We start from the raw sequence: 26,901 nt of genomic DNA, 5'->3' as shown, positions 1-26,901 counted from the left end.
CACTGGGACTACTGGCACAGGCTACCATGCCTGGCTTCCTGCCTACTTAACTAGTATCTCAAACTTCAGGAGAGAACAAACTCAAAAACAGCTCTTACAGATTAACAACAGTGATGGACAGGAGCAGGTAAGTCAACTGTTTACAGAGAGCCAGTGGTTAAACACAGCCAGCATTAAAGACGAAGTTATATAAAGAATGATGAACTGTATATAAAAAACAAAGACACCAAATACTGAAGCACGATCACTCCCTAAGTACTTCACTACATTTTACCGTTCCCTGGGCTGTTGAGATTTATTATCTACTGCACCTGTACGGTGGAGATACTATGTAACGGTGTGCTGCTGAGCATCTCTTTCCCTTCTCTACTGGTATTGCATTGGTAACCTATGCTGGCAGTACTTATACCACGCAAGTAGGCAAACACTGTAAGTCACCTTCCCTCTTCCAGACAGCCAGCTATTAAACACTTAGCACACTGCTGGCTAAAGAAGATGCTAAGCCTCTGGTTAGCTCATGTATAGACCCCCATCTCACTCACTCTTGTGCTAGCCCTATAGAGAACTAAATTCTTAAGTTACCTAAATATTAAACAGCATCTTTTAGAGATCATTAGAAATGGTTTCCTTTTTGAACACACATACCTCCTTTCTAAACAAGTATCTTTTATAATAATAGCAAATTGGGCCTGAGAAGTTTTGGAATTCCCACAATTAGTTTTAGAAAAATTGGTTCTTTTTATTTTTTGTCCTCTGTCTCTCACATCAAATACTTTCTCTTGTCAGAAGAGCTGTTGCCTAAGGCAACGTAAACTGGCCTCATGAACAAAGATAGACCAATTTGCTCCCCACCAACCTCCAGGAAGTGATTAAGTAGGCCCAGAGCAACTCCATGAATACAAAGGCCAGATTCATTAACAAATGGTTTGGATGCCATTTGGGTCATTTCAGACATATGGAGTATTTCACTTGAGTTACTTAAAAGAAATCAAAATTGGACAATGTAAAAAAACTAAGCATGTGTGTAAAGGGCATTACATACGTTTTGATTTTATTTCTTTAGATGTGGAGTGCCTGCAAATTATCTAAATAGCCAAGCTGAACTGGAAAAAGATATATACATGGGATATATCATTTTTAACCTACTTTTTTAGATAGCTGAAAAATAACCCTAAAATTTTATATACTTGGTGATGTGTGCTATACAAACACAACTACAGTCATGTATTGTTTAACAACAGTGTCAAGAACGGACTACATATATGATGGTGGTTCCATGAGATTATAATGGAACTGAAAAATTCCTACCACCTAGTGACATCATAGCTATAGCAATGTCTTAGTGCAACACATTACTCATGTGTTTGTGGTGATGATGGTGTAAACAAACCTACTGCACTGCCCGCTGAATAAAAGTGTGGCAATACAAGTATATATAGTACATAATACTTGACAATGATAATGACGATGTTACCGGTTTATGTATTTTCCATGTTTTTAATGTTAGAGTGTACTCCTTTTACTTATTAAAAAGAAGGTTGGCCGAGTGCAGGGGCTCATGCCTGTAATCTCAGCATTTTGGGAGGCCAACGGGGGCGGATCATCTGAGGTCAGGAATTTGAGACCAGCCTGACCAACATGGAGAAACCCCATCTCTACTAAAAATACAAAATTAGCCAGGTGTGGTGGAGCATGCCTGTAATCCCAGCTACTCAGGAGGCTGAGGCAGGAGAATCGTTTGAACCCCGTAGTTGGAGGTTGCAGTGAGCTGAGATCATGCCATTGTACTCCAGCCTGGGTGACAGAGCAAAGCTCCATCTCAAAGGAAACAGAAACAAAAACAAAAATAAAACAAAAAGCTCACTGTAAAGCAGGCCCAGGCAGGTCCTTTGGGAAGTTTTCCAGAACTGTTTCCACAGATGACAGCTCCCTGCACGTTATTGCCCCCGAAGACCTTCCTGTGGGACAGAATGTGGAGGTGGAAACAGTGATATTGGTGATCCTGACCCTGTGTAGGTCTAGGCTAATGTGTTTGCCTTGGTTTTTAACAAAAAGTTTTTAATTTTTTCTTTTTTTTTTGAGACGGAGTCTCGCTCTGTCGCCCAGGCTGGAGTGCAGTGGCCGGATCTCAGCTCACTGCAAGCTCCGCCTCCCGGGTTCACGCCATTCTCCCGCCTCAGCCTCCCGAGTAGCTGGGACTACAGGCGTCCGCCACATCGCCCGGCTAGTTTTTTGTATTTTTTTAGTAGAGACGGGGTTTCATCGTGTTAGTCAGGATGGTCTCGATCTCCTGACCTCGTGATCCACCCGTCTCGGCCTCCCAAAGTGCTGGGATTACAGGCTTGAGCCACCGCGCCCGGCCTTTTTTTCTTTTGAGTCACAATTTCACTCTGTCATTCAGGCTGGAGTCAGTGGCATGATCTCAGCTCAGTGCAACCTCTGACTTCCAGGATCAAGTGATCCTTCCACTTCAGCCTTCCGAATAGCTGGGACTACAGGTACGTACCATCACACCCAGCTAATTTTTATATTTCTTTGTATAGGCAGGGTTTCATCACTTTGCCCAGGTTGGTTTAGAACTCCTGGGCTCAAGCGATCTACCTGCCTCAGCCTCCCAAAGTGTTGGGATTACAAGTGTAAGCCACCACATGCAGACAAATTTTTTTTTTTTTTGAGAGCTTCGCTCTTGTTGCCCAGACTGGAGTGCAGTGGTGCGATCTGGGCCCACTGCAACCTCCACATCCCAAGTTCAAGTGATTCTCTTGCCTCAGCCTTCCTGAGTAGCTGGAATTATAGGCCTTATAGGCCCCCGCCACCATGCCTGGCTAATTTTGTCTTTTTTTTTTTTTTTTTTTAGTAGAGACAGGGTTTCATCATGTTGGTCAGGCTGGTCTCGAATCCCTGACCTCAGGTGATCCACCAGCCTTGGCCTCCCAAAGTGTTGGGATTACAGGCATGAGCCACGACGCCCAGCCTCAAAAAATTTTTAAATATTTATTATTTTTAATATTAATAAAATTTTTGTACAGCTGTACATGTTTTAAACTAAATGCTTCACAAGAGCCAAAACGTTTAAACAACTTAAATTTATAAAGTAAAAAATTGTAGTAAGCTAAGGTTATTACAGGAAAATTTTTTTTATAAATTTAGTGTAGCCCAAGTGTACAGTGTTTATAAAGTCTAGAGTAGTGTGTAGTCATGTCCTAGGCCTTCACATTCACCCACCACTCACTCACTCAGAACAACTTCTGTTTTTTTTTTTTTTTTTTTTTTCTTGAGATGGAATCTCACTCTGTCACCCAGGCTGGAGTGCAGTTGTGCAATCTAGGTTCACTGCAACCTCTGCCTCCTGGGTTCAAGCGATTCTCCTGCCTCACCCTCTTGAGTAGCTGGGCCTACCGGCACATACCACCACGGCTAACTTTTGTATTTTCTTTTTTAGCAGACGGGGTTTCACCATGTTGGCCAGGATGATCTCGATTTCTTGACCTTGTGATCTGCCTTTCTTGGCCTCCCAAAGTGCTGGGATTACAGGTGTGAGTCACCGCACCTTGCCATACAGAGCAACTTCTTGTCCTGCAAGCTCCATTTATGGTAAGTGCCCTTGACAGGTGTGCCATTTTTATCTTTTATACTTTTTTTTTTTTTTTTTGAGACAGTCTCGCTCTGTTGCCCAGGCTGGAGTGCAGTGACGCAATCTAAGCTTACCGCAACCTCCGCCTCCTGGGTTCAAGTAATGCTTGTGCCTCAGCTTACCTGAGTAGCTGGGACTACAGGCGTGCATCACCACACCCGGCTAATTTATTTTTGGTAGAGACAGGGTTTGCTATGCTGGCCTGGCTGGTCTCGAAGTTCTGACCTCAGATCATCCACCTGCCTCGGCCTCCCAAAGTGCTGGGATTACAGGAGTTAGCCACTGCGCATGGTCCTATACTGTGTTTTTACTATATTTTTCCTGTGTTTAGATATGCAAATACTTACCATTGTGTTACAATTGCCTACAGTCTCTAGTACCATAATATGCTGTATAGGTTTGTAGCCTAGGAGCAATATCCCCATTGATAAGTAACATATCCCCATTGATAAGTAACACATGACTGTATATCATCTTATAAAAAGTGCATAAATCAGGACAAATGGCCATGCACTTGTTCCTTCCAGTGGAAAGGTATCAAAAACTCAAAAGAAAAAAGGAGTTTTCATGTCTGAGGCATTACTACTTAACTAAATTTGAGGAATACCAACTTTCTGTATTTTTTTCTGTGGGAAATTTGCAAAGATAATGCAGAATACTGAGTTTGGTCACTGTTGGGATATAGGAGAGCAGCCATTAGGATTTTAAAGGTTATTTCCAAGCATTTAGGTGTGTGTATACGTATGATGGATCCTTCAAATACATTTTTTTTTTTTTTTTTGGAGACACAGCCTTGCTCTGTTGCCCAGGCTAAAGTGCAGTGGCGCAATCTCAGCTCACTGTGACCTCCGCCTCCTGGGTTCCAGCAATTCTCCTGCCTCAGTCTCCTAAGTAGTTGGAATTACTTTTCGTATTTTTAAGAGAGGGGGGTTTTGCCATGTTGGCCAGGCTGGTCTTGAACTCCTGAGCTCAACTGACCTGCCTGCCTCAGGTTCCCAAAGCGCTGGGATTACAGGTGTGAGCTACCACGCCCTGTCCAAACACACCCTTAATAGTTAATATTAATATTTAAACAAAACTAAAGCATTATCACGTCATGGTTTTGATCTTAAAAAAAAAAATCATTTGTAAATCTGCCTGGACTGAGATGGATGGCTTTATTTGTATTGTCCTACTCTGATGAGCACTGGGGGGATATGGTTATCATCCTGCTTTTGATCTACAAAAAGGGGTGAAGAACATCTGCATTTTACACTTTATTTAACATTAATAAAATGATAAATACAGTTGCAGGCAAATGACAATTCAGTACACTTAGTTAGATAATAGTTTAAAATTTACATATTCACAAACTTGTAGATCCTTCACCACCATGGAATATTTTAGTCTATGTAGTCCAAGTCTTCTGGAATTCCAAAAGTTTTATCAATTTTATTTTCTTCAAACCCAAATTTTCTTTTGGCCCAAGATTTTATTGCAAATATGTTATCTATAAAGAAAATTGAGAAATAATTTTGAGAAAAACATAATCATAAAACATTTCAAGTACAATTATCTTCATTGTTCTTTTACTTCCTTCTATTAACTTTCAGATACATCAAAATAAGGAGTTTTCTGTATTTTTAAGAGTAATGGCAACTAATTAAAAAGTATTTAAGGTCAGGTGCGGTGGCTCATGCCTATAATCCCAGCACTTTGGGAGGCCGAGGCAGGCGGATCATGAGGTCAGAAGTTTGAGACCAGCCTGGCCAAGATGGTGAAACCCTGTCTCTACTAAAAATACAGAAGTTAACTGGGCGTGGTTGGTGGTGGGCACCTGTAATCACAGCTACTTGGGAGGCTGAGGCAAGAGAATTATTTGAACCTAGGAGACAGAGGTTGTGGTGAGCCGAGATTGCACCATTGCACTCCAGCCTAGGCAACAAGAGTGAAACTCCGTATCAAACAAAAAGTATTTAAATACTATTTTGAACAAGTTAATAGATCTCATATTTAAAAATTCTATAGGCTGCTTGCTGCTAAATATCAGACTTAATTAAGAATAATACAAAAACAGGGACAGGTTAATGGTGTCTCTTCCACATTTCCACAGCAGAGGCCAGGACTGTTGCCTCAGGAATTAAAGTTGCTCCTGTTCCCAAAGGGAACACATTCTCTCCGGACCCTTCTTCCTGTCCCACAGACAGTAATGGCTTCCAGACAATCAGGCCAGTAGTAGGGAGGGGGGTGGGGAGCAGGGAAAGGGGTTCTCTTAAGACTAAGAATAGCAATGTCCTCAGCATCTCCTGGGGGGATTTAAAATGCATTAACAACTGAAAAAAAGTGGTACATCTACTTCAGGGGATTTATCCCAAGGAAAGAAAACAAACTGTGTACAAGGATTTTTGGTCAAGGGTCTTTATCCCAGTGCCATAACAGAAACATAAGAGCAATCTAAACGTCTACTCATCAGGAAGCTAGTGAGGGAGGCAGGACAGTGCCAGTGTGCTCACAGTGGCTGCACTTGAGAGGGTGGGAGGAACAGTGGGGTTTTTTTTCCTTTTTTTTTTTTTTTTTTCCTTGAGACAGGATCTTGCTTTGTCTCCCAGGCTGGAGTGCAGTGAGTGGTGCAATCTCAGTTCACTGCAGTCTCCACCTTCTAGGCTCAGGTAATCCTCCAACCTCAGTCCCACAAGTAGCAGAGACAACGGGCGTGCACCACCATACCCAGCAACTTTTGTATTTTTTGTAGGGATGAGGTTTCACCATGTTGCCCAGGCTGGTCTTGAACTCTCGAGCCCAAGCAATCCACCCACCTCGGCCTCCCAAAATGCTGGGATTACAAGTGTGAGCCACCGTGTCCAGCCTTTCTTTTCTTAATTTCATATATTTCTTTAATGTACATATACAACCTTTATGATGAAAATGTATTACACACACAGAAAAAACGATGGTATAAGATTTTATAGCTTGTCAGAGTATTCTGTAAAATGTTAAACAATCTATTAGTAGTGACAATGAAGTAAGGGGTTAGAATAGGTTCTTCTGGAATGTTATGGGCTGAATCATTTCCCCCCAAATTTGTATGTTGAAGTCCTAGCCCCTACAACCTCAGAATGTGACTATATTGAAACATATCTTTAAAGAGGTGATTAAGTTAAAATGAGGTCATTGGGATGGGCCCTAATCCAGTAGGATTGGTGTCTTTATAAGAAAAGGATCACGAGGTCAAGAGATAGAGACCATCTTGGCCAACATAGTAAATCCTGCCTCTACTAACAATACAAATACATTAGCTGGGCGTGGCGGCGTGCACCGGTAGTCCCAGCTATTCAGGAGGCTAAGGCAGGGGAATCGCTTGAACCCAGGAGGCAGAGGTTTAGTGAGCTGAGATAGCGCCACTGCACTCCAGCCTGGCGAAAACGCGACTCCATCTTAAAAAAAAAAAAAAAAAAAAAAAAAGGAAAAGGATTGGCTGGGTGCAGTGGCTCACGCCTGTAATCCCAGCACTCTGTGGGGGCTGAGGCGGGCAGATTGCCTGAGGCCAGACTGAGAGACCAGTCTGGCCAACATGGTGAAACCCCATCTCTACTAAAAATACAAAAATAATTAGCCGGGTCTGGTGGTGTGCACCTGTAATCCCAGCTATTCAGGAGGCTGAGGCAGGCAAATTGCTTGAACCAGGGAGGTGGAGGTTGCAGTGAGCTGAGATTGCGCCACTGTACTACAGCTTGAGCAACATAGCAAGACTCCATTTCAAAAAAAAAAAAAAAACGGGAAATGTGAACACACTGAGAGACACAGGAAAGACTGTGAGAGGACACAGTGAGAAGGAAGACCTACAGAAGAAACCAAACCTGCCAACATCTTGATCTTGAAATTTGATTCTCCAGGATGGTCAGAAAAATTTCTGTTGTTTAAGCCACCCTATCTGTGATACTTTGTTCTGGCATCTCTAGAAAACTAATACATAGAGTTTGATCACTTTTTAAAATATTTTTTCTATGGAAGTTTAATTCCAAGTATCAAATAATGATAAACACATTTCTGGAATGAATTTTATGGAGAATACTACTACATCAAATAGAATAATGTTAATAAAATTAATTTCTTTCAATTAAAGTGTTATGGAATGTCAACAGATATTAAAATGATCTTTACTTTTTGTAACAATCTAAAATGAATCTTTACTTTTCACAACAACCTAAGAGAGAATGTTAAAATAGCACCATAAGGTATTCTAGGATAATTTTTACCAGTCTGCCCAACCAGTACATTCTTGCTAATCACACCCAAATGTTATAGAGGGTCTGCTGCTACATAAGACAAGTATCAGGTGTACTGCAGATATTACAGAATGTGAAGAACCTATGCCTTCAAGTTGACATGAGAGAAAAAATAATTTATTACTAAACAATTATAAAGTAGTAGGTGTCTCAGAGAGAAAAGGCCAAGTCTTATGTGTACAGCTTACAGGATAGGCTTCATGAATACAGAAAGATTTCTAGGAAATGAGAGAAGAGATACAACAATGTAGAAAGCTTGCAGGGAACCAACTTCAAACCTGGATCAGAAAAGAGAATGAGGCATCAGGGTAAGACTATTGAATAGCCTCTACAGGAAGGATTTCCTGATTTATAGAAGGATAAGAAACCATTTCATTATAAACATTTAAAGGTTAAAAGCAAGAAAAAGAACAAATAAAAACCTCTCCACAACTATGTCTACTGGACCAATTCAAAGAAGACTCTGATTAAACATTTCTTTGGGCCACTGGATGTTGGCCTTCAAGATAATGTCACTGACAATCTTGATAGTTCATTCTCTGTCAGATAATTTCCCTATTTAATGTAGAAATTTTTATAAATGGATATAGAATAATTTTTTTATTTTAAACAAACAACCTTAAGACTGTTTGATTTATACGGTGGCATGGCGAAGATACCTATAGGAATAGGATGAGCAATATCATTTGCAATGAATCTAGGTTAGGCCCTGGCAACACCTATCCCTCTTCACTCATTAAGATGCCTCTCATATGTGTTTACGAAAACCTCACCATCTAAATTATTAAGCAAGGTTTCATATGATATAATTGAAATCACACTTAAAAGTGTATTTAATGTCACCAAACATTTAGATGTGGCATTTCTATACTTAGACTCTGAGGTAATCTCTCATCCTATAGAACTGAGATACTGAATTGTTGAACAGTATATATTCTCAATTCCAGATACATTTTTAAAGACCTTTTTTTTTCTTGAGACAGTGTCTCACTCTTGCCCAGGCTGGAGTAGAGTGGCACGATCTCAGCTCACTGCAACCGCTGCCTCCTGGGTTCAAGCAATTGTCCTACCTCAGCCTTCTGAGTAGCTAGTGTTACAGGTGTGTGCCACCATGTCTGGCTAATTTTTGTATTTTTAGTAGAGACAGGGTTTCATCATGTTGGCCAGGCTGGTCTAGAACTCCTGACCTCAAGTGATCCTCCTGCCTTGGCCTCCCAAAGTGCTGGGATTACCGGCATGAGCCACCACGCCCGGCCAGGGCTTTTTTAAGTAAAAAGAAAGCAAACTTTCTTTCTATATGATAATTTTAATATGAATATTAAAGCAAACTTTAATAGCTATATGATAAATAAGATTGCGATTTCATTAAAAAAAAAAAACAAAAACTAAAGGCCAATTATATTGATTTTACCAATTTACCTAATTCTAAAATAGACTAGGAAAAAAATAATTCTTATTTTATTACTGTTTTCTTTTTGTTTGTTGTGAAGGTGGCGGTTTTCTGAGGTGTGATGCTTTATCTCTTATCTCCGTCTTTTCATAACACATGTTTATGCTGGAAGCTGGAAGGAGTAAGCTGTAACTTTAAATGGAAATATGGTTCTTAACAGCTGTTTCTGCTATTCTAAAAATATCTTTCTTCCTCATGGTTTTAAAAGTCCCAGGTTCTTCTGTAGCTAATAGGATAGGGAAAAAAAAAAAAAGCCATTCCAAATGTTTTTCCAATTATAATTTTGGAAGTTTATGATCAATTGGAAATCATGAACTTTTTTAAGAGAAGAAAAGGAAAAGAGGAGTATTTATCTACGTGTCCAACATGGTGCTGAAGGGCTTACAAACTGTCTTATTTAATCCTCCCAAAATGGGAGGTAGGTATTATTTATCCACAATGAACAGATGAGGAAGCAGGCTGAGAGGGGGTCAAGAGGTCACACAGCAAGTAAGGAGAACAGCTTGGATTCTTTTCAAAGCCATGTTCCTCCCACTACACACACATGCTGCCTGTGCCTACTGTGTGCTGAGCCTCTTTGTTGAAAATACTGGGGGAAATCACCTTGGATTTCTGTCTTATTTTTAACCTAAAAATCCATATTTACTTACACTTTGTGGGACACTTATTTCATTATTCTCTTTTATGTCAGTTTGCTTTTGTACCCTCCTCTGTTCTTATCACTAAAGCATTACCTTACTTAAGAAATAACTTTGTAATAAATAAAACTGCAATTTCAGAAAAAAAAAAAAAACCCTAAAGGCCAATTATATTGATTTTACCAATCTATTTAATTATAAATTAGAGTAGGAAAAACATAATTCTTAGTTTTTTGTGTGAAACAGAGGCCTGGACAGGGAGTCAGAAACCTGGCTCCAGCGTCTGTTCTTCCAGTGACTAATCGCCTTTGACTAAACACAGTCACATTAAGTCCAGCCAAAAAAGCTGGATTCTAATTCCTGTTCTGCTGTCTGACTAATGTGTGGCCTTGGACTCCTGAGGGTCTTAGTTTTGTCTCCTAAATTAGGGATAATAATCATATCTACCTCACAAGATTATCATGGAGATAAAATGAGAATGAACCATAGACATTACAATAACTGGCATATAGTCAGTCCTCAACAAACCTTAGCTATTATTATTATTAGCGAGAATATAAATCTTTAAGATTCCATTATCTTAAAGTGTATCTTACATTAATATATATGAAAGTTAAGTTATTAGCCCAAGTGACTTATCTTGGGAAAAGTTGTACAAAAGTTAAACTGGAAGCAATCATTAGTTTTACAAAAATATCTGATACTTTACAAAATGACTCATAAGTCATTTTAAATAACTGAAATGATTTAATATGTAAACATCTGAGTAATGCATACATTTTTCAGAAATATCCTTTCTTGAACAAAGCCAGCACAAGGTATCTGAATTTCACATCACAGTAAGTGTGAAGGGAGTTTAACTACAGTTTATTTATCAGTATTATTATGGTACATACCAGTCCATCTGTTAGCAGCTTCTTTGGCTACTTTATTTGCTTGGCCTGAAAAAAAAATTATATATATAAAATGAAATGTATTTATATATATAAAATTATCTTTAGCTATGTGTACATTTATATTTTTTCATATGAACAAAATTTTTATAAAATTTATATATAAAATGGCTATGAAAAAAGCTGAAATAGTGACATAATATTGTATTTTACAAACTCTTGCAAATTCCTAAGGAAATTTAGGGAGCTGCAGTAATATTAGTAATTAATGGAAAGTCAAAGTGAACAATTTCCCTTTCCTAAGTGTCCATCATCATTGTACTTGCTCCTTTAAAGATAACATGTAAGTTTAAATGAGATGTTTTTCAAAGAACTCCCCATACCAAAATACAAGTTAAATGTAATAAGAATTTTACTATACAGGCATTATAAGACCACAATAAGTGCGACTCTAAAAAAAATTTTAGTGATAAGAAAGTAGTCACATAGAAGGAAGTATTTACTTTTACTTTATAGTTAAATACACATCATGCTATCAAATGTATCTGTATGTATATTATGTACTTCAAGTTAATCTGCACAGCACGTAACAGTGCCATGATTAATGGGGCATTAACTATTACTTAAAATGATGGCATCTTAAATTGAAAGATAATTTATATGTTACAAAATTCAGCATACTAAACTATAAAATTCAGTAATTTTTATTTATTTACTTATTTAGGGACTGGGTCTCACTCTGTCTCCCTAGCTGGAGTGCAGTGGTGTAATCATAGCTCACTGTAGCCTCAAACTCCTGGGCTTAAGCAATCCTCCTGCCTCAGTTTTCTGAGCAGCTGAGACTACAGGCATGCGCCACCATGCCCAGCTCATTTTTTTTATTTCTTGTAGAGATCCCCTATCTCTACAAGATATTCTGCTCTGTTGCCCAGGTTGGTCTCGAACTCCTGGCCTCAAGCGATCTTCCCTATCTTGGCCTCCTAAAGTGCTGGGATTACAGGTATGGGACACGATGCCTGACCTTCAGTGGTTTTTATGATATTCACAAAATTGTACAACCATTACTACTATTTAACTCCAGAACATTTTTTCATCACCCAAAAAAAACCCCTTGTGCCCCTTAGCACTCACTCCACATTCCTTCGCCCTCCGTCCCCTGGCAACTACTAACCTAGTTGCTGTCTCTTCTCTATGGATTTCCCTTTTGTGTACATTTCATACGAACGAAACATACAATATGTGGTCTTTTAGGTCTGGCCTCTCTCACTTAACACAATGTTTTCAAGGTTCATTCATGTATCAACACCTCATTCTTTTTTAAGCTAAGTACTATTTTACAATTTGCTTATCCATTCATCAGCTGATGGACATTTGGGTTGTTTCTGCTAATACGAATAATAATTTTTGTGTGAACATGTTTTCAATCATCTTGGGTATATATTTTGGGGAAGAGATAAATTGTTTGCCAAAGTGGTAGCACCACTTTATAATACCACCAGCAATCTAAGAGGTCCAGTCTCTCCACATCCTCATCACTTATTATTTTCTATTTTTTTTGGGACGGAGTTTTGCTCTTGTTGCCCAGGGTGGAATGCAATAGTGTGGTCTCGGCTCACTGCAACTTCCGCCTCCCAGGTTCAAGCAATTCTCCTGCCTCAGCCTCCAGAGTATCTGGGATTACAGGCGTACACCACCACGCCCAGCTAATTTTGTATTTTTAGTAGAGATGGGGTTTCACCATGTTGGTCAGGCTGGTCTCCAAGTCCTGACCTCAGGTGATCCGCCTGCCTTGGCCTCCCAAAGTGCTGGGATTACAGGCGTGAGCCACCGCACCCAGTCTCATTATTTTCTGTTTTTACATTATAGCTATCCTAATGGGTGTTGATATGGTTTGGCTGTGTCCCCACTCAAATCTCATTTTGAATTGTAACTCCCACAATTCCCAGGTGTTGTGAGAGGACCCCAGTGGGAGGGGATTGAATTAGGGGGGCGGGTCTTTCCTGCACTGTTCTCATGATAGTGAATGAGTCTCACAAGATCTGATGGCTTTAAAAATGGGAGTTTCCCTGCACAAACTCTCTTCTCTTGTCTGCCATCATGTGAGACATACCTTTCACCTTCCACCATGATTTTGAGGTTTCCCCAAACGCGTGGCACTGTAAGTCCAATAAACCTCTTTCTTTTGTAAATTGCCAAGTTTCAGGTATGTCTTTATCAGCAGTGTAAAAACAGACTAATACAAGTGTGAAGTAGTATCTCACTGGGGTTCTGATTTGCATTTCCTAATGATTTTGTGCATCTTTTCATGTGCTTATTGGTCATCTGTGTATCTTATTGGGAGAAGTGTCTGTTCATATCCTTTGCTCATTTTTCAATTGGGTTGTCTTTTTATTGTTGTATTATGAGTTCTTTATATATTTTGGATATTAGGCACTTGTCAGATACAAAACTTGTGAATATTTTCTTCCATCCTGAGTTCACTTTTCACTTTTCTTTTTGTGATGGAGTCTCTCTCTGTCACCCAGGCTGGAGTGTAGTGGTGCAATCTCGGCTCACTGCAATCTCTGCCTTCCTGGTTCAAGTGATTCTCCTGCCTCAGCCTCCCGAATAGCTAGGATTATAGGTGTGTGCCACCACGACTAATTTTTGTATTTTTAGTAGAGATGGGGTTTCACCATGTTGGCCAGGCTGGTCTCGAACTCCTGGCCTCACACGATCCGCCTGCCTTGGCCTCCCAAAGTGCTGAGATTACAGGTGTGAGCCACGGTGCCCAGCCTCTTTTTACTTTCTTGATATTGTAAAAAAATTTTTAATTTTGATGAAGTCCATTTATCTACTTTTTCTGTGGTTGTTCCTGCTTTTGGTGTTGTATTCAAGGAACTGTTGCTTAACCCAAGGATAAAGAATATAAATCTGTTTTCTTCTAAGAGTTTTATAGTTTTAGCTCTTCCATATAGGTCTTTGATCCATTTGAGTTAATTTTTTTGATGTAAGGTGGGGGTTCAGATTAATTCATTTGCATGTGGATATCCAGTTGTGCCAAATACCATTAGCTGAAAACATGATTTCTTTCCTGATTCCATGGTCTTGGCACCTTTGTTGAAAATCAATTGGGTTTATTTCTGGACTCTTGATTCCATTAATCTATAATCTATATGTGTATTCTTTTTTTTTTTTTTTTTTTTGAGATGGAGTCTCACTCTGTTGCCCAGGCTGGAGTGCAGTAACGTGATCTCGGCTCACTGCAAGCTCCGCCCCCGGGGTTCACACCATTCTCCTGCCTCAGCCTCCCGAGTAGCTGGGACTACAGGCACCTACCACCGTGCCCGGCTAATTTTTTATATTTTTAGTAGAGACGGGGTTTCACCGTGTTAGCCAGGAGGGTCTCGATCTCCTGACCTCGTGATCCGCCTGCCTCAGCCTCCCAAAGTGTAAATGTCTATTCTTATACCACTACCATACTGTCTTGATAACTGTAGTCTTATAGTAAGTTTTGAAATTGGAAAATTTGAGTCTGTAACTCTGTTCTTTTTCAAGATTCTTTTGACTATTCTGTATCTCTTGCATTTCCATATGAAACTTAAGATCAGTTTACCAACTTCTGCAAAAAAAGCAGCTGCAATTTTGATCAGTATAGCATTGAATCAGTAGATCAATTTGGGGAGTATTTCCTTAATAATATTGTGTTTCAGCCAGGTGCAAGAGCTCACGCCTGGATTCCTAGCACTTTGGGAGGCTGAGGCAGGAGGACTGCTTGAGTCCAGGAGTTTGAGACCAGTCTAGCCAACATAGTGGGACCCCATTTCTACAAAAGATAATGAAAAAAAAAACCAGCCAGGTGTAGTGGTGCACACTTCGAGTCCCAGCTACTAATTTTTTTCTATTTCTCTTTCATCTAGCTAAAAGTGTGTCTACTTTGTGATCCACTTAAAGAACCAATTTTTGGGTCGCGTGTGGTGGCTCATGCCTATAATCCTAGCACTTCTGGAGGCTGAGGCGGGCAGATCACCAGAGGTCAGGAGTTTGAGACAAGCCTGGCCAACATGGCAAAATCCTGTTTCTACTAAAAATACAAAAAAGCTGGGCATGGTGGCGCGTGCCTGTAGTCTCAGCTACTCAGGAGGCTGAGGCAGGAGAATTGCTTGAACAAGGGAGGTGGAGGTTATAGTGAGCAGAGATTGTGCCATTGTACTCCCACAAGAGCAAAACTCTGTTTCCAAATAAAAAAAAAAAAAAACAGCCATGCGCAGTGGTTCACACCTGTAATCCCAGCACTTTGGGAGGTGAGGCGGGCAAATCACGAAGTCAAGACATGGAGACCATCCTGGCCAACATGGCGAAACCTCGTCTCTACTAAAAACACCAAAAAAAAGCTGGGCATGGTGGCGCGTGCCTGTAGTCTCAGCTACTCAGGAGGCTGAGGCAGGAGAATTGCTTGAACCCAGGAGGCGGAGGTTGCAGTGAGCTGAGATCATGCCACTGCACACCAGCCTGGTGACAGAGTAAGAATCCACCTCAAAAAAAAAAAAAAAAAAAGAACCAATTTCTGGTTTTTATTTTCTTGTTCTGCATTTCTCTTTGAACATATTTGAAGTGTCTTTGTCTAGTAAGTAAGCCCAACACGTGGGCTTTCTCAGGAACAGTTTCCATTGAAAACAGTTTCCATTGAAACATTTTTATTCCAGTGTGTGAGCCATATTTTATTGCTTTGTATGTCTTGCAATCTTTTTGTTGCAAAACTGGACGTTTAAAATAATGTTAGCCTGAGTAACATGGTGAAATCCTGTCTCCACAAAAAATACAAATATTAGCTCAGCATGGTGGCATGTGCTTGTAGTTCTAGCTACTCAGGGCACTGAGGCAGGAGGACTGCTTGAGCCCAGGAGGTTGAGGCTGCACCAAGTCATGATCATGCCACTGCACTCCAGCTGAGGCGACAGAGTGAGAATGTCTCAAAAAAAAAAAAAAAAAAAAGGGTAATAATTAATTTAAAAAATAATATAAGGCGCCTGTAATCCCAGCTACTTCGGAGGCTAAGGCACGAGAATCACTTGAACCTGGGAGGCAGAGGCTGTAGTGAGCCAAGATCGTGCCACTGCACTCCAGCTTGGGTGACAGAGCAAGACTCTGTCTCAAAAAAAAAAAAAAAATATATATATATATATATATACACACACACACACATACACACACACACAAATAAAAAAAATAGCAACCCTAGAAAGCAGATTCTCCCCACTCCCCAGGATTGCTGCTTGTAATAAGTTGTTACAATTTGTTTAGTAATTTTCCTGAACTAAATCTGTAAAGTCCATGTTCTTAAGCATGGGCACTGAAGTCTCTACTTGGTTAGCTTAGTGGTCAAGCTATTAATTGAACAGAGATTTCCTTAAATGCTTGGACCAAACCTCTATGAAGAGGCTGTCTTTGCCAAAGGGCTCAGCCATCTTTGCCTAAGGGTTTGCGTGTGCTGGGACATGCATTCTCAGCAAGGCAGTTTATAACTCTGACCTACTCTTCGCTTCTTGCTTGCACAGAGCATCAAAGTCAGCTAGATGTGGGGACCGTCCCAGGTCTTTACTGAGAATGTGAACAACCCTAAACTTGCATGTAGGCCTTCTATAGTTCCAGGAATATGTTGCTCTTCAAGGCTCTCATGAACATATCATTTAGTTTTTCCTTTTTTTTTAGAAGGGTCTCACTCTGTCACCCAAGCTAGAGCACAGTGGTATGATCATGGCTCACTGCAGTCTTGATTTCCTGGGCTCAAGTGATCCTCCCACCTCAGCCTCCTGAGTAGCTAGTACTACAGGCACATGCCACCATGCCTAATTTTTAAATTATTTATAGAGATGGAGTTTGTCATTTTCTTCATACTGGTTTTGAACTCTTTGGCTCAAGCAATCTTCCCAAAGTGTTAGGATTATGGGCATAAACCACTGCACTTGGCCCTTTTAAGCTTTTTGATTAGTCTACTGCTTGCCTCAACTGTTATTCATCAACAATGATTAACTGAGAAGTTAAAATTATTTGTAATTTTAACTTCTTTATTTGTTTGTAATTGTTATAGACAAAGACTCCCCACAGAGAGGATTTTAGCACTGGGCATACCCCAGGCCAGATCAAACAAAAACAGTCTTTCCTATTGGTGTCCTCCAGGGAACCACCAAACATGTAAATAATGACAATTCTTTGGGATCAAAGCTCTTATAGAGCTCCAGCTGCATTTTGCTCCCCTAGACAGTAGGAATGCAGGGTTGTTATCCTTCACTCTGCGAGGTGAGAGTGGGAAATGAGAATAGGCAAATTCAATACCACAAAGATCATTATTCTTACTCAGAGTCTGCTAATTTTCCTCAGTAGGCTCCTGTAAGCCTTTGGTTAATTTCCAGAGGTCTGAAAAAGTTGACTACAACAATTTTTGCAAGTTTTCTGAAAGCGCAAAGTTTCAGAAGTCCTTACTCCACCTTTTTATTGTCATCCTGGTACATAAGTACCTCTAAGATATTTTCAAGTATTTTTGTGGGAATTTAATTTCCTTTTTTTTTTTTTTTTCAGGCAGAGTCTCGCTGTGTTGCCCAGGCTGGAGTGCAGTGGCTGGATCTCGGCTCACTGCAAGCTCCGCCTCCCAGGTTCACGCCATTCTCCTGCCTCAGCCTCCCGAGTAACTGGGACTACAGGCGCCCGCCACCTCGCCCGGCTAGTTTTTTGTATTTTTTTAGTAGAGACGGGGTTTCACCGTGTTAGCCAGGATGGTCTCAATCTCCTGACCTCGTGATCCGCCCGCCTCTGCTTCCCAAAGTGCTGGGATTACAGGCGTGAGCCACCGCGCCCGGCCTGGGAATTTAATTTCTACTAACATGTTTTCTCTGGTCACATTTGAATAATGGTCAGAATAGCTAAATTAAAAAATTATTTAAAGAATTGTTGCTTGTAAATATCACTTCTTGGATACTGCAATTAATTTTGTTATTGTTGTTGTTGTTGTTTTGAGACTGTTTTCGCTCTGTCGCCCAAGATGGAGCGCAGTGCGTGATGTTGGTTCACTGCAGCCTTCTCCTCCCCGGTTCAAGCGATTCTCCTGTCTCAGTGATAGGTATGTGCCACTATGCCTGGCTAATTTTTGTATTTTTAATAGAAACAGCATTTCATCAACTTGGCCAGGCTGGTCTCAAACTCCTGACCCCTAGTGATCTGCCTGCCTCTGCCTCCAAAGCAATTAATCTTCTAAATACTTGCTTAATGATATAATTCAACTGGCATAAATATAAATAATTTTTATGGATGTTACTGAGAAATAAGAAAATACATAGCCATGCCCCATATGAACAAATGGTTATGGCTACAGTCACCAAATTATTCTCTGAATAAATCATGACAGACTTAGAGATAAGCTTGAATGATATAATACTGGGCGCGCTATAGCCATGCTACTAAGAACTAAATCCTATTAAAATCAATTTGTGAAACTCATAAGCCTTTAATCCAGTATAATCTGTTCTGCACTAACATGATAGCTGAAATCCCATGAAACCCCTCATTATCAAAAAGTGCATTTTAAAAACAATTTCATTAAGGAATGGAGATTTGGGGTGAGTAGAGGTTAAAGTCTTAAGAAGTTCTCTAAATTTAGCGATAAGGGGATCACCGGCATCTACTACTTAAATATTTAAATTTCTTGGATTTGTGGGTTTATACTTTTCATCAAATTTGAAAAATTTTAAACTTTAGCTTTTATTTCTTCAGATGTTTTTCTGGCTCAGCAACCTCTCCTCCCACCAAAACATACTCCATTTGGGACTGTAATTACACATTTATTAGGTCCCTTGAAATTGTCTTAAGGCTCACACATGCCATTTTCATATTTTTAAAGTTTTTAATTTATACATGAGTCAAGGACTCCATATGCTGTCCAGGCTGGCCTCGAACTGCTGGGCTCAAGTGATCCACCCACCTTAGCCTCCCAAAGTGCTGGAATTACAGGAGTGAGCCACTGCGCCTGGCCCCATTTTAATATTTTTAAAATTCTTTATTTTCTGTGTTTCATTTTGGATGTTTCTATTGCTGTATCTTCAACTAACACCAATTCTTTCTTCTGCAAAATTTAATCTGCTGGTAATTCATCATAGTGTATTTTTCAGGTTAGACATTGTAGTTTTTCATGTCCAAAAGTTTGACCTGGGTCTTTTTTATATCTTCTCTATTTCCACTTAACTTTTTGAACATATGGAATACAGTTATAATAACTTTTTAAATGTTCTGGTCTTCTGATCCTAATTTCTGGGTCAATTTTGATTGATGGAGTATTCTGCTCATTATAGATCATGTTTTCCTACTTCTCTCCAGGCCTGGTAGTCTTTGCTTATATGCCAGACATAATGAATTTTATCTTGCTAGATGTTAATCCTTTTTCGAGAGACAGGGTCTCACTCTGTTGCCCAGGCTGGAATATAGTGGCACGACCCTAGCTCACTACAGCCTTGAACTACTGGGTGCAAGCAATCCTCCCATCTCAGCCTCTCAAGTAGAATGGTAATAAAACTGGAGGAAGAAAACTTGACTACAGTGCATGCCAGCATGACCAGCTAATTTTAAATTGTTTGTAGAGATAGGGTCTCTCTCTCTTGCCCAGGCTAATCTCAAACTCCTAGCCTAAAGCTATCTTACTGCCTCGGCCTCCCAAAGTGCTGGGATTACAGGCATGAGCCACTGTGTCTGGCAAAAAAGATGATAATCTTTCATAAATTCGTAAAAATGCACAAAGCCAGGAAGGAAGGATTCTTACTCTCTCATTCCCCAGTCAAAAATCAATATATCTCTAATAGACTCCATTACAAGTTCTCCAGGATCCATCTTTACATGGTTGCATAAATAACTATTAAAAGATAACCTAGTCTGATGTTGATGAAAAATGATAAAGGCCAAGCATGGTGAATCACACCTGTAACCCAGCACTTTGGGAGGCCAAAGAGAGACAACTGCTTGAGGCCAGGAGTTCGAAACCAGCTGGACAATACAGCAAGACACCATCTCTTTAAAAAACAAAATTAAAAGTAAACTAGCTGGGTGTGGTGGCACGTGCCTGTAGTCTCAGCTACTTGGGAAGCTGAGGTAGGAGAACGACTTGAGCTTGGGGGGTTGAGGCTACAGTGAGCCCTGATCATGCATTGCACTTCAGCCTGGGAGACCGAGCAAGGCCCTGTCTCCAAAAAAATAAAAAATAAAAAAAAATAAAAATCTCACTGAAAACCAGAAAATTTCAGGTTTGTTCTCTCAGTGAGACCTCATATACTGTAATATTCACAATGGCATGTTTTCCTTGGGTTGGGAAATAAAGTACCAAAGTTATAAATTCAAGGGTTAAAATTGACAGCAGAATGCAGGCAACCAGTTTAAAATTTCAGCTGCTGCCTCTTCCTCAACTGTGTTATTCCACACTCCAGAAAGTTCACCAGCCTTTGTATACCCTGAACTTCTTTTCTGAAGTTTTATTACCTAAGAGGTGATGTGTTTGCCAAAAGTGCTACTTGAATCAGACCTACAAGGAATGGCAACATCTTAAATTAACATGCCTACAATACAAGTTTTCCCTACTTCATGAATCCGTCTGGCACAATTCCCTGTTAATTTCCTGAACGTTAATGTGATCCACTGGCTCAGGGTCACTATCAGTGTAGGTTACAGTAGTTTAGTAAGCCTAAATAAGGGTTTTATTCATTCTCGAGTGGGCAGAATGTATCAAAATTAAGAAAAGGACTGGGGAGTCAATTGGAGGTGATGTCAGTGAGGGTCACCTGTCCAAGGAAATAGCTGTGGCAGTACAATAGGGACCATGGAGTGGAAAAGCTTGCGTCTTTTTAAATATACCTAAGAGTTGTAGGTCCTAGACATAAAAGAGAATGAAACAGGTAAGCAAAGAGGTAATACACCAAGTACAAGAATCACACAAAACGGAAATCAGGAAAAAAGGCAAGTAAGAGTAAATGAAGGGTCAGATTTGGTTATCGTGGAAAGTCAGATTTTTCATGATGAACTGCTAGAGGGCACAGTCATGCTATCCTGAAAATAAATCACCTGAAAGTATTCAACCTCATTAAGAAACTGTACTTGAAGTTCTCTTTCAAGAGAATGAGAAGGTGCTCTAGATAAGGTACACAACGTTCTACGTCCTCCTGAACAAGCAGTCTGTTTCCTTTTGAAGATGAATCACATGCACGCGTAGCTTCCTAACAGTAACCTTCTACCTGTGAGGTACTCTCCTGCTGTGATGTGCTTGTGCTCACTGAGGATCATCTGGTATTAGTTAAAACTTTCAAACAGATTAAGGTGGTTATTTTTGTAGGTGTAGATTTGATTAGCACTTTCTTCTGCAGGATGATGACAAATGAATCTGTGGTCAGCATAAAAGAGCTGACATGTCTCCCCAAATACTTAATTTACAGAGAATGACTGGTTCAGGGAGTTATTCTGCCTCCGCCTCTCTTTGAAAATCACCCGGGGTAATCAGCTGAACCAGTGGCACTATATATCACCATCTAGGCGATGTACTCCATATATGTGAATGGTGCCTCCTGGAGTTGTGCAAAGCAGCGACCTGTCTCTAATATGAAGTTTAACTTCAGATTTACACTAACTGAACTGCTTAAAAATTCTTTAATTGTAAAGGCCACTGCCAAGGACTAGGCCAGCTTAGTTGCAATCAAACTATCCTCAGGTTAATTTTAACATACCAAATATTTTCCATGTCTTTCAAAGCCTTCTATCACACACTATAATATCAGCTTTTCTGTAAGTTTCACTTGGTACAGTTTCCTAAACATAAGACAGGCTAAGACAGAAAAAGATTTAAAAAGTTATATTTTCCCAAGTAATTAAATGCTATGTCTTTATAATATACTCTTTTATCTCCTCAAATATTCACATTTCTATCTTTTAAAAAAATATATAAACATTATTCAAAACAAAGCTCTGGGAACTCTGGTTTAAAAGAAGGAAAAAAAATCACTGGTATATTTAAAAGGCAACTAACGTACAGACTGATTTTCTGCAACTTGCAAACTCTTCTACTTATGGCATCATTTTTCCTAGAAGATAATGACGGATTTCTTTACAGAATCAAAGTTCTTCAGGCCAAATTAGCTTTTTTTCTGACTCCTCAGTTCTCTAGGCTTATATTTTATGTCTTTATCCTTCTATCCCACACATCTTCCTTAATTTTAAAATGCTTATAATTTCAAAGTTGTCACTGTTGAATGCTCTAACTTTAAGACTTCTTTTTTTTTTTTTTTTTTTTTTTGAGACAGAGTCCTACTTTGTCACCCAGGCTGGAGTGCAATGGCACGTATAGCACACTGCAGCTTCAACCTCCTGGGCTTGAGGGATTCTCCCATCCCAGCCTCCCAAGTAGCTGGGACTACAGGCATGTGTCACCACGCTTGGCTAATTTTTGTGTTTTTTTGGTAGAGATGGGATTTTACCATGTTGGCCAGGCTGGTCTTGTGAACTCCTGAGCTCAAGCAATCCACCCATCTCAGCCTCCCAAAGTGCTGGGATTATAGGCGTAAGCCAACGTGCCTGGCACATTAAGACTTCTTAATGGCGATACTGAAGCAATATTTTTCTACTATGTTACAAATACAAAATTAGAGTACTATAAACAGAATACTATCTTAACTGGTTTTATTTTCTCATATACATGGAGAATGGTTAGCAGGCAACTAGAAATATAAAGTCTTTTTCATTATCAAAGTTAAAGACCCCTAAGATACGATACAAACTTACGTATTTCTTCCACGACTTGTGGATCACAATCTTTGTATTTTTCTACTTCTGCCTTTAGCTGTTCCCTTTGGTCTCGAAGTGAAGAAAGCTCTTTTGCTAGCCTGGTTCGCTCTTCCTGCATTCCAAATAGTTTTATGTTCAATTAAGACAAAATTCTGTATGTTGTAAGGTAATACATTTTATAACATTTCATTATATTTCTCATAAATGATGTGCATTAGACTTTTGATATTATATATATAAGCATACACACACAGATAGTCACAGTATAAGAACAAGCTCAATTCTCATCTTTCCTGAAATCTCAAGCATCTTTAATATATATTGAATAACTAAATGGGAGTTAATATGTAGAATAGAATGCTCACAAATAGGTGAGAGGTTCATGTTAGAACTCTAAGATGACCATGTCATCGTATGTTAGAGAAAAAAATTATACTACTTTTTGAGTAGTTTCACAAGGTTACATAAGTAACATTTTAAGACAACATCGATCATTATACAATTATCTTTAACAGTGTTCTAGACAATTTTTCAATTTTTAAGAATATTTTAATATATCCTTAATATTTTATATACATTTAAAGAAATAACACAATTGTAGCTTGAGGCCTCCCACCACCTATTCTTTAAAGGTAAACCAGAATAAAGCTTCAAAATACAATATAATCCAATAAAAACCATTTGAAATGTCTAGCCATATTTCTCACTAACAGGTGGAAGTCATAGTGCTATACATATTCATTTTGTATTTCTGAAACCTGAAAAGCCCAAACAAAAACCAAATGTTCGCAAAGATTATAGTACAGAATCATAGGATAAATCCAAGGCAAAATCAAGTAAAGTTCAAACCGCTTAATACGACTTGTAAGGTTCCCAGCTACCTTGTATTTTTTATTTGTATTTTTCTACTTTGCTTTTAGCTGTTTCGTTTGGTTCCAAAGCGAAGAGAGTTCCTTTGCTAGCATTTGTACAAGAGACTGCGTATACAAAGCAGCACGCTCAGAAGCAGCATGCCCCAACAGAACTCTCAGCAGTGAGGAAAACTTTCTAGATCTGCACTCTTCACTGCAAGACCCACTAACCACATGTGGCTACTCAACATACGCAATGTGGCCACTGTGACTGAGAAACTAAATTTAACTGTAGCTAATTTTTATTTAAATATAAATAGCCACACATGGTTAGTGTATATCATACTTCACAGCTCAGGAGAGATTTTAAAATAACCAGAATATAAGAAGATAAGTCATTATTTGCCATCAATACCCAAATTATATATGCTTCAAAAGGAACACTGTCACCAAGTATGGTGGTGCCTGCCTGTAGTACCAGATACTCAGGAGGCTGAGGCAGGGGGATCACTTGAGCCCAGGAGTTCAAGGGCAGCCTGGGCAATACAGAGATACTCCGTCTCTAAAACAAAAAACAAAAAACAAAAACAAAACAAAACAAAATAAAATCAAGAGGAGAAAAAAAGACAGGAGAAGCAGAGTGGTGAACATCCAATGTGAATACAATGATAGTTCTCCAGGTATCACGCATTGAAACAATCTTTGACAGTCACTATCACTGAGATCTTTGCCATATTATTTAACCTCTTTGTGCCTCCAGTTCCTCAAAAAGCAAAATGGAGACAGTAACGGTAGCCACCTCCCTAGACTGCTGGTAGGATTCAATAAATACACAAAATGCATTTAGAACAGTAGTTGCCTGGCTCAGAGTAAGCAGAATACACATGTTAGCTATTTTTCTTCTTTACCAACAGCAGGATCACCACCATTATCAAGAATAGTATCTAGCAGATAGGCGCCAGGTAGTTCTGAAAAGTCCTGGCTGGTAAGATCAGGATGAGCACAAGACTTCATCTTTCTTAGGAACATTTCTGAACCATTAAGCTCTTCTGATATCTGCAGGCGACAACTATGTTTGCTGATGGGTTTTTCCCTGCCAGATGTACTTGTTTCAGTGGATTAACAGTAGACTGGCTGACAACTTCAGGGCAAGTGTATGTCACCATTAGTTGAAGGTGGTTCTACAAGTTATTGCCAGTGTTTAAAAAAACAAACAAAAGGATCAAATAAAGTGGTAGTTGCTATTGTCAACTGAGGAAGAAATAGAACAGTTTCAGGTTATGCCCAGAATTTACCTTTCCTTGAATATTCTTTAGAAATGACTATTCTCCAATTCCTATCTGTGATTGTGCTGATGATTCACATAAAACAATGTATGTGAAATAACTTTGAAAGCATAAAGTCACTGTAAAGCTTTGCTATATCCCTTTCTACTATGTGACAAGTTTTCCAGTTCCTTTCTTTCCCAATCAAGTGATACAAATAGAGGCCCAGATGAAATGCTTAGTGGTTCATGTTGATCTTCAATATTTTTTAAAGTCATAAGTCTATAGTTTAGATAATGATGAAAATAGAAAGTGAAACGATTTTTTAAAATCTCTAACCTAATACTTAGAAAAATACTGCACTTTAAAAAAAAGGTCAATATTTATTTTAAAAATTTTAAAATATTACAAGGCCACAAAGATACTATGTTGATGGTTTTCAGTTTGTTCTATATAATTTTTTTTTAAAAGACTCTTAAAAATTTACATAAACATTTATACAGGGCTTACCATGTACCAGGTCCTCTTCCAGGTGCTTTGCAAATATTAACTAGTTTAATTCACACAATAACCCAATGAAGTATAATAGATTTTATTATTCCCCATTTAGCAACAGAGAAAAGTGAAAACAGAATTTAGGAGACTTTCAAACCCAGGCAGTCTGGCTCTAGGGTTTATGCTTCTATGCTATGCTACCATATATAATAATAATAAAATCTACACTCACAATTAGTGAATCCTACTGGGTCAAACGTTCATATCCTTGCCTATGATCTCCTTTTCTTCTGTTAGAAATGTATCCCCCTCACAGGAAGCTCTGTGTCCTTACTCTAATATGTAGAATTGCCATTATTAAAAGAATCTATAGACACAAACTTACCGTTTCACATCGGCCAATTTTAGCTTTTTCAATGCTTTTCTGCAGGCTTGCATGCTTTTGGCTTCCCTCAGACAACTAGAGAATCAAACACAAATAAAATAGCTTGCTAAGATAAACTGCCATGTAGTCATGTAGTAGTTTATGAAAACAAAGTTGGCCGGGTGCAGTGGCTCGTAATCCCAGCACTTTGGGAGACCAAGGCGGGTGGATCACGAGGTCAAGAGATGGAGACCATCCTGGTCAACATGGTGAAACCCCGTCTCTACTAAAAATACAAAAATGAGCTCGGTGTGGTGGCGCACGCCTGTAGTCCCAGCTACTTGAGAGGCTGAGGTTGCAGTGAGCCGAGATAGAGCCACTGCACTCCAGCCTGGTGACAGAGCAAGACCCTGTCTCAAAAAACAAACAAACAAACAAAAAAAGAAAACAAAGTCAAACACTATACTGGGAATTAATTTCTCCAATCTAAAGAAAACCAAGGACCATTAATCATTAGGGTACACTGGAAAAAAAAAAGTTTAAAAAACATTTTCTTTTTATTCCATGCCAATACATGAAACAAATATCATGCCTCTAATCTTTTCCACATAGTCTCTATTTATTAGGTTCCCCACTCCTACTCCAAGTAACTTGAGGTCTATTATTTAGTTAGAAATTGAACTTGAAGGCCAGGCACGGTGACTCACGCCTGTAATCCCAGCACTTTGAGAGGCCAAGGCAGGCAGATCGCATGACCCCACGAGGTAGAGACCGGCCTGGGCAACATGGCAAAGCCCCATCTCAACATATACAAAAAGATTTAGCCAAGTGTGATGGCATGAGCCTGTAGTCCCAGCTACTAAAAAAAAAAAAAGAAAGAAACTGAATTTGAAAATCCAAAAAAATCTCTTTTCTATAAATTCTCTCTGCAAATTTCATTTCACTTCCGACTAAAGTCTTTTCAAAATACCTGACCTATTTCACTAAGTCAATAATAAATTTGTCACTTATTATTATTACATAAAGTACTTCACAAGGAATTGCATAGTTACATATCATGTTCTCAAGAAAAAAATCTGCTAGCCTGTTGCCAATTTTAGGTATGTTTTATATGTTTTTCTCTTTTTTATTCTTGAGACAGTGTCTCACTCCAGTGCCTAGGCTGGAGTGCAGTGTCATGATCATGACTCCCTGCAACCTTTGCCTCCCAGGCTCAAGCCATCCTCCAACCTCCACCTCTCAGTAGCTGGGACTGCAGGTGT

General features: G+C 39.3%; 1 protein-coding gene across 2 annotated transcripts in view; it reads right to left on the bottom strand.

Moving 5' to 3' along the window:
* Window positions 1–4,877: 4,877 nt before the first annotated feature.
* Window positions 4,878–26,901, bottom strand: part of MND1 (meiotic nuclear divisions 1) — a 74,103-nt gene continuing 52,079 nt past the window's right edge. For both annotated transcript variants that reach the window (XM_008000030.3, XM_008000031.3), the window contains exons 5-8: window positions 25,661–25,735; window positions 22,662–22,776; window positions 10,884–10,928; window positions 4,878–5,123 (exon numbers count right to left, since the gene is read on the bottom strand). In XM_008000030.3, coding sequence (XP_007998221.1) covers window positions 5,017–5,123; window positions 10,884–10,928; window positions 22,662–22,776; window positions 25,661–25,735 — 342 coding nt within the window. In that variant the 3' untranslated portion in view covers window positions 4,878–5,016. The remainder of the gene's footprint in view (window positions 5,124–10,883; window positions 10,929–22,661; window positions 22,777–25,660; window positions 25,736–26,901) is intronic.

The sequence above is a fragment of the Chlorocebus sabaeus genome, chromosome 7 (genome assembly GCF_047675955.1).
Source record: "Chlorocebus sabaeus isolate Y175 chromosome 7, mChlSab1.0.hap1, whole genome shotgun sequence".
NCBI lineage: Eukaryota > Metazoa > Chordata > Mammalia > Primates > Cercopithecidae > Chlorocebus > Chlorocebus sabaeus.
This window is presented reverse-complemented; position numbering and strand designations above follow the sequence as displayed.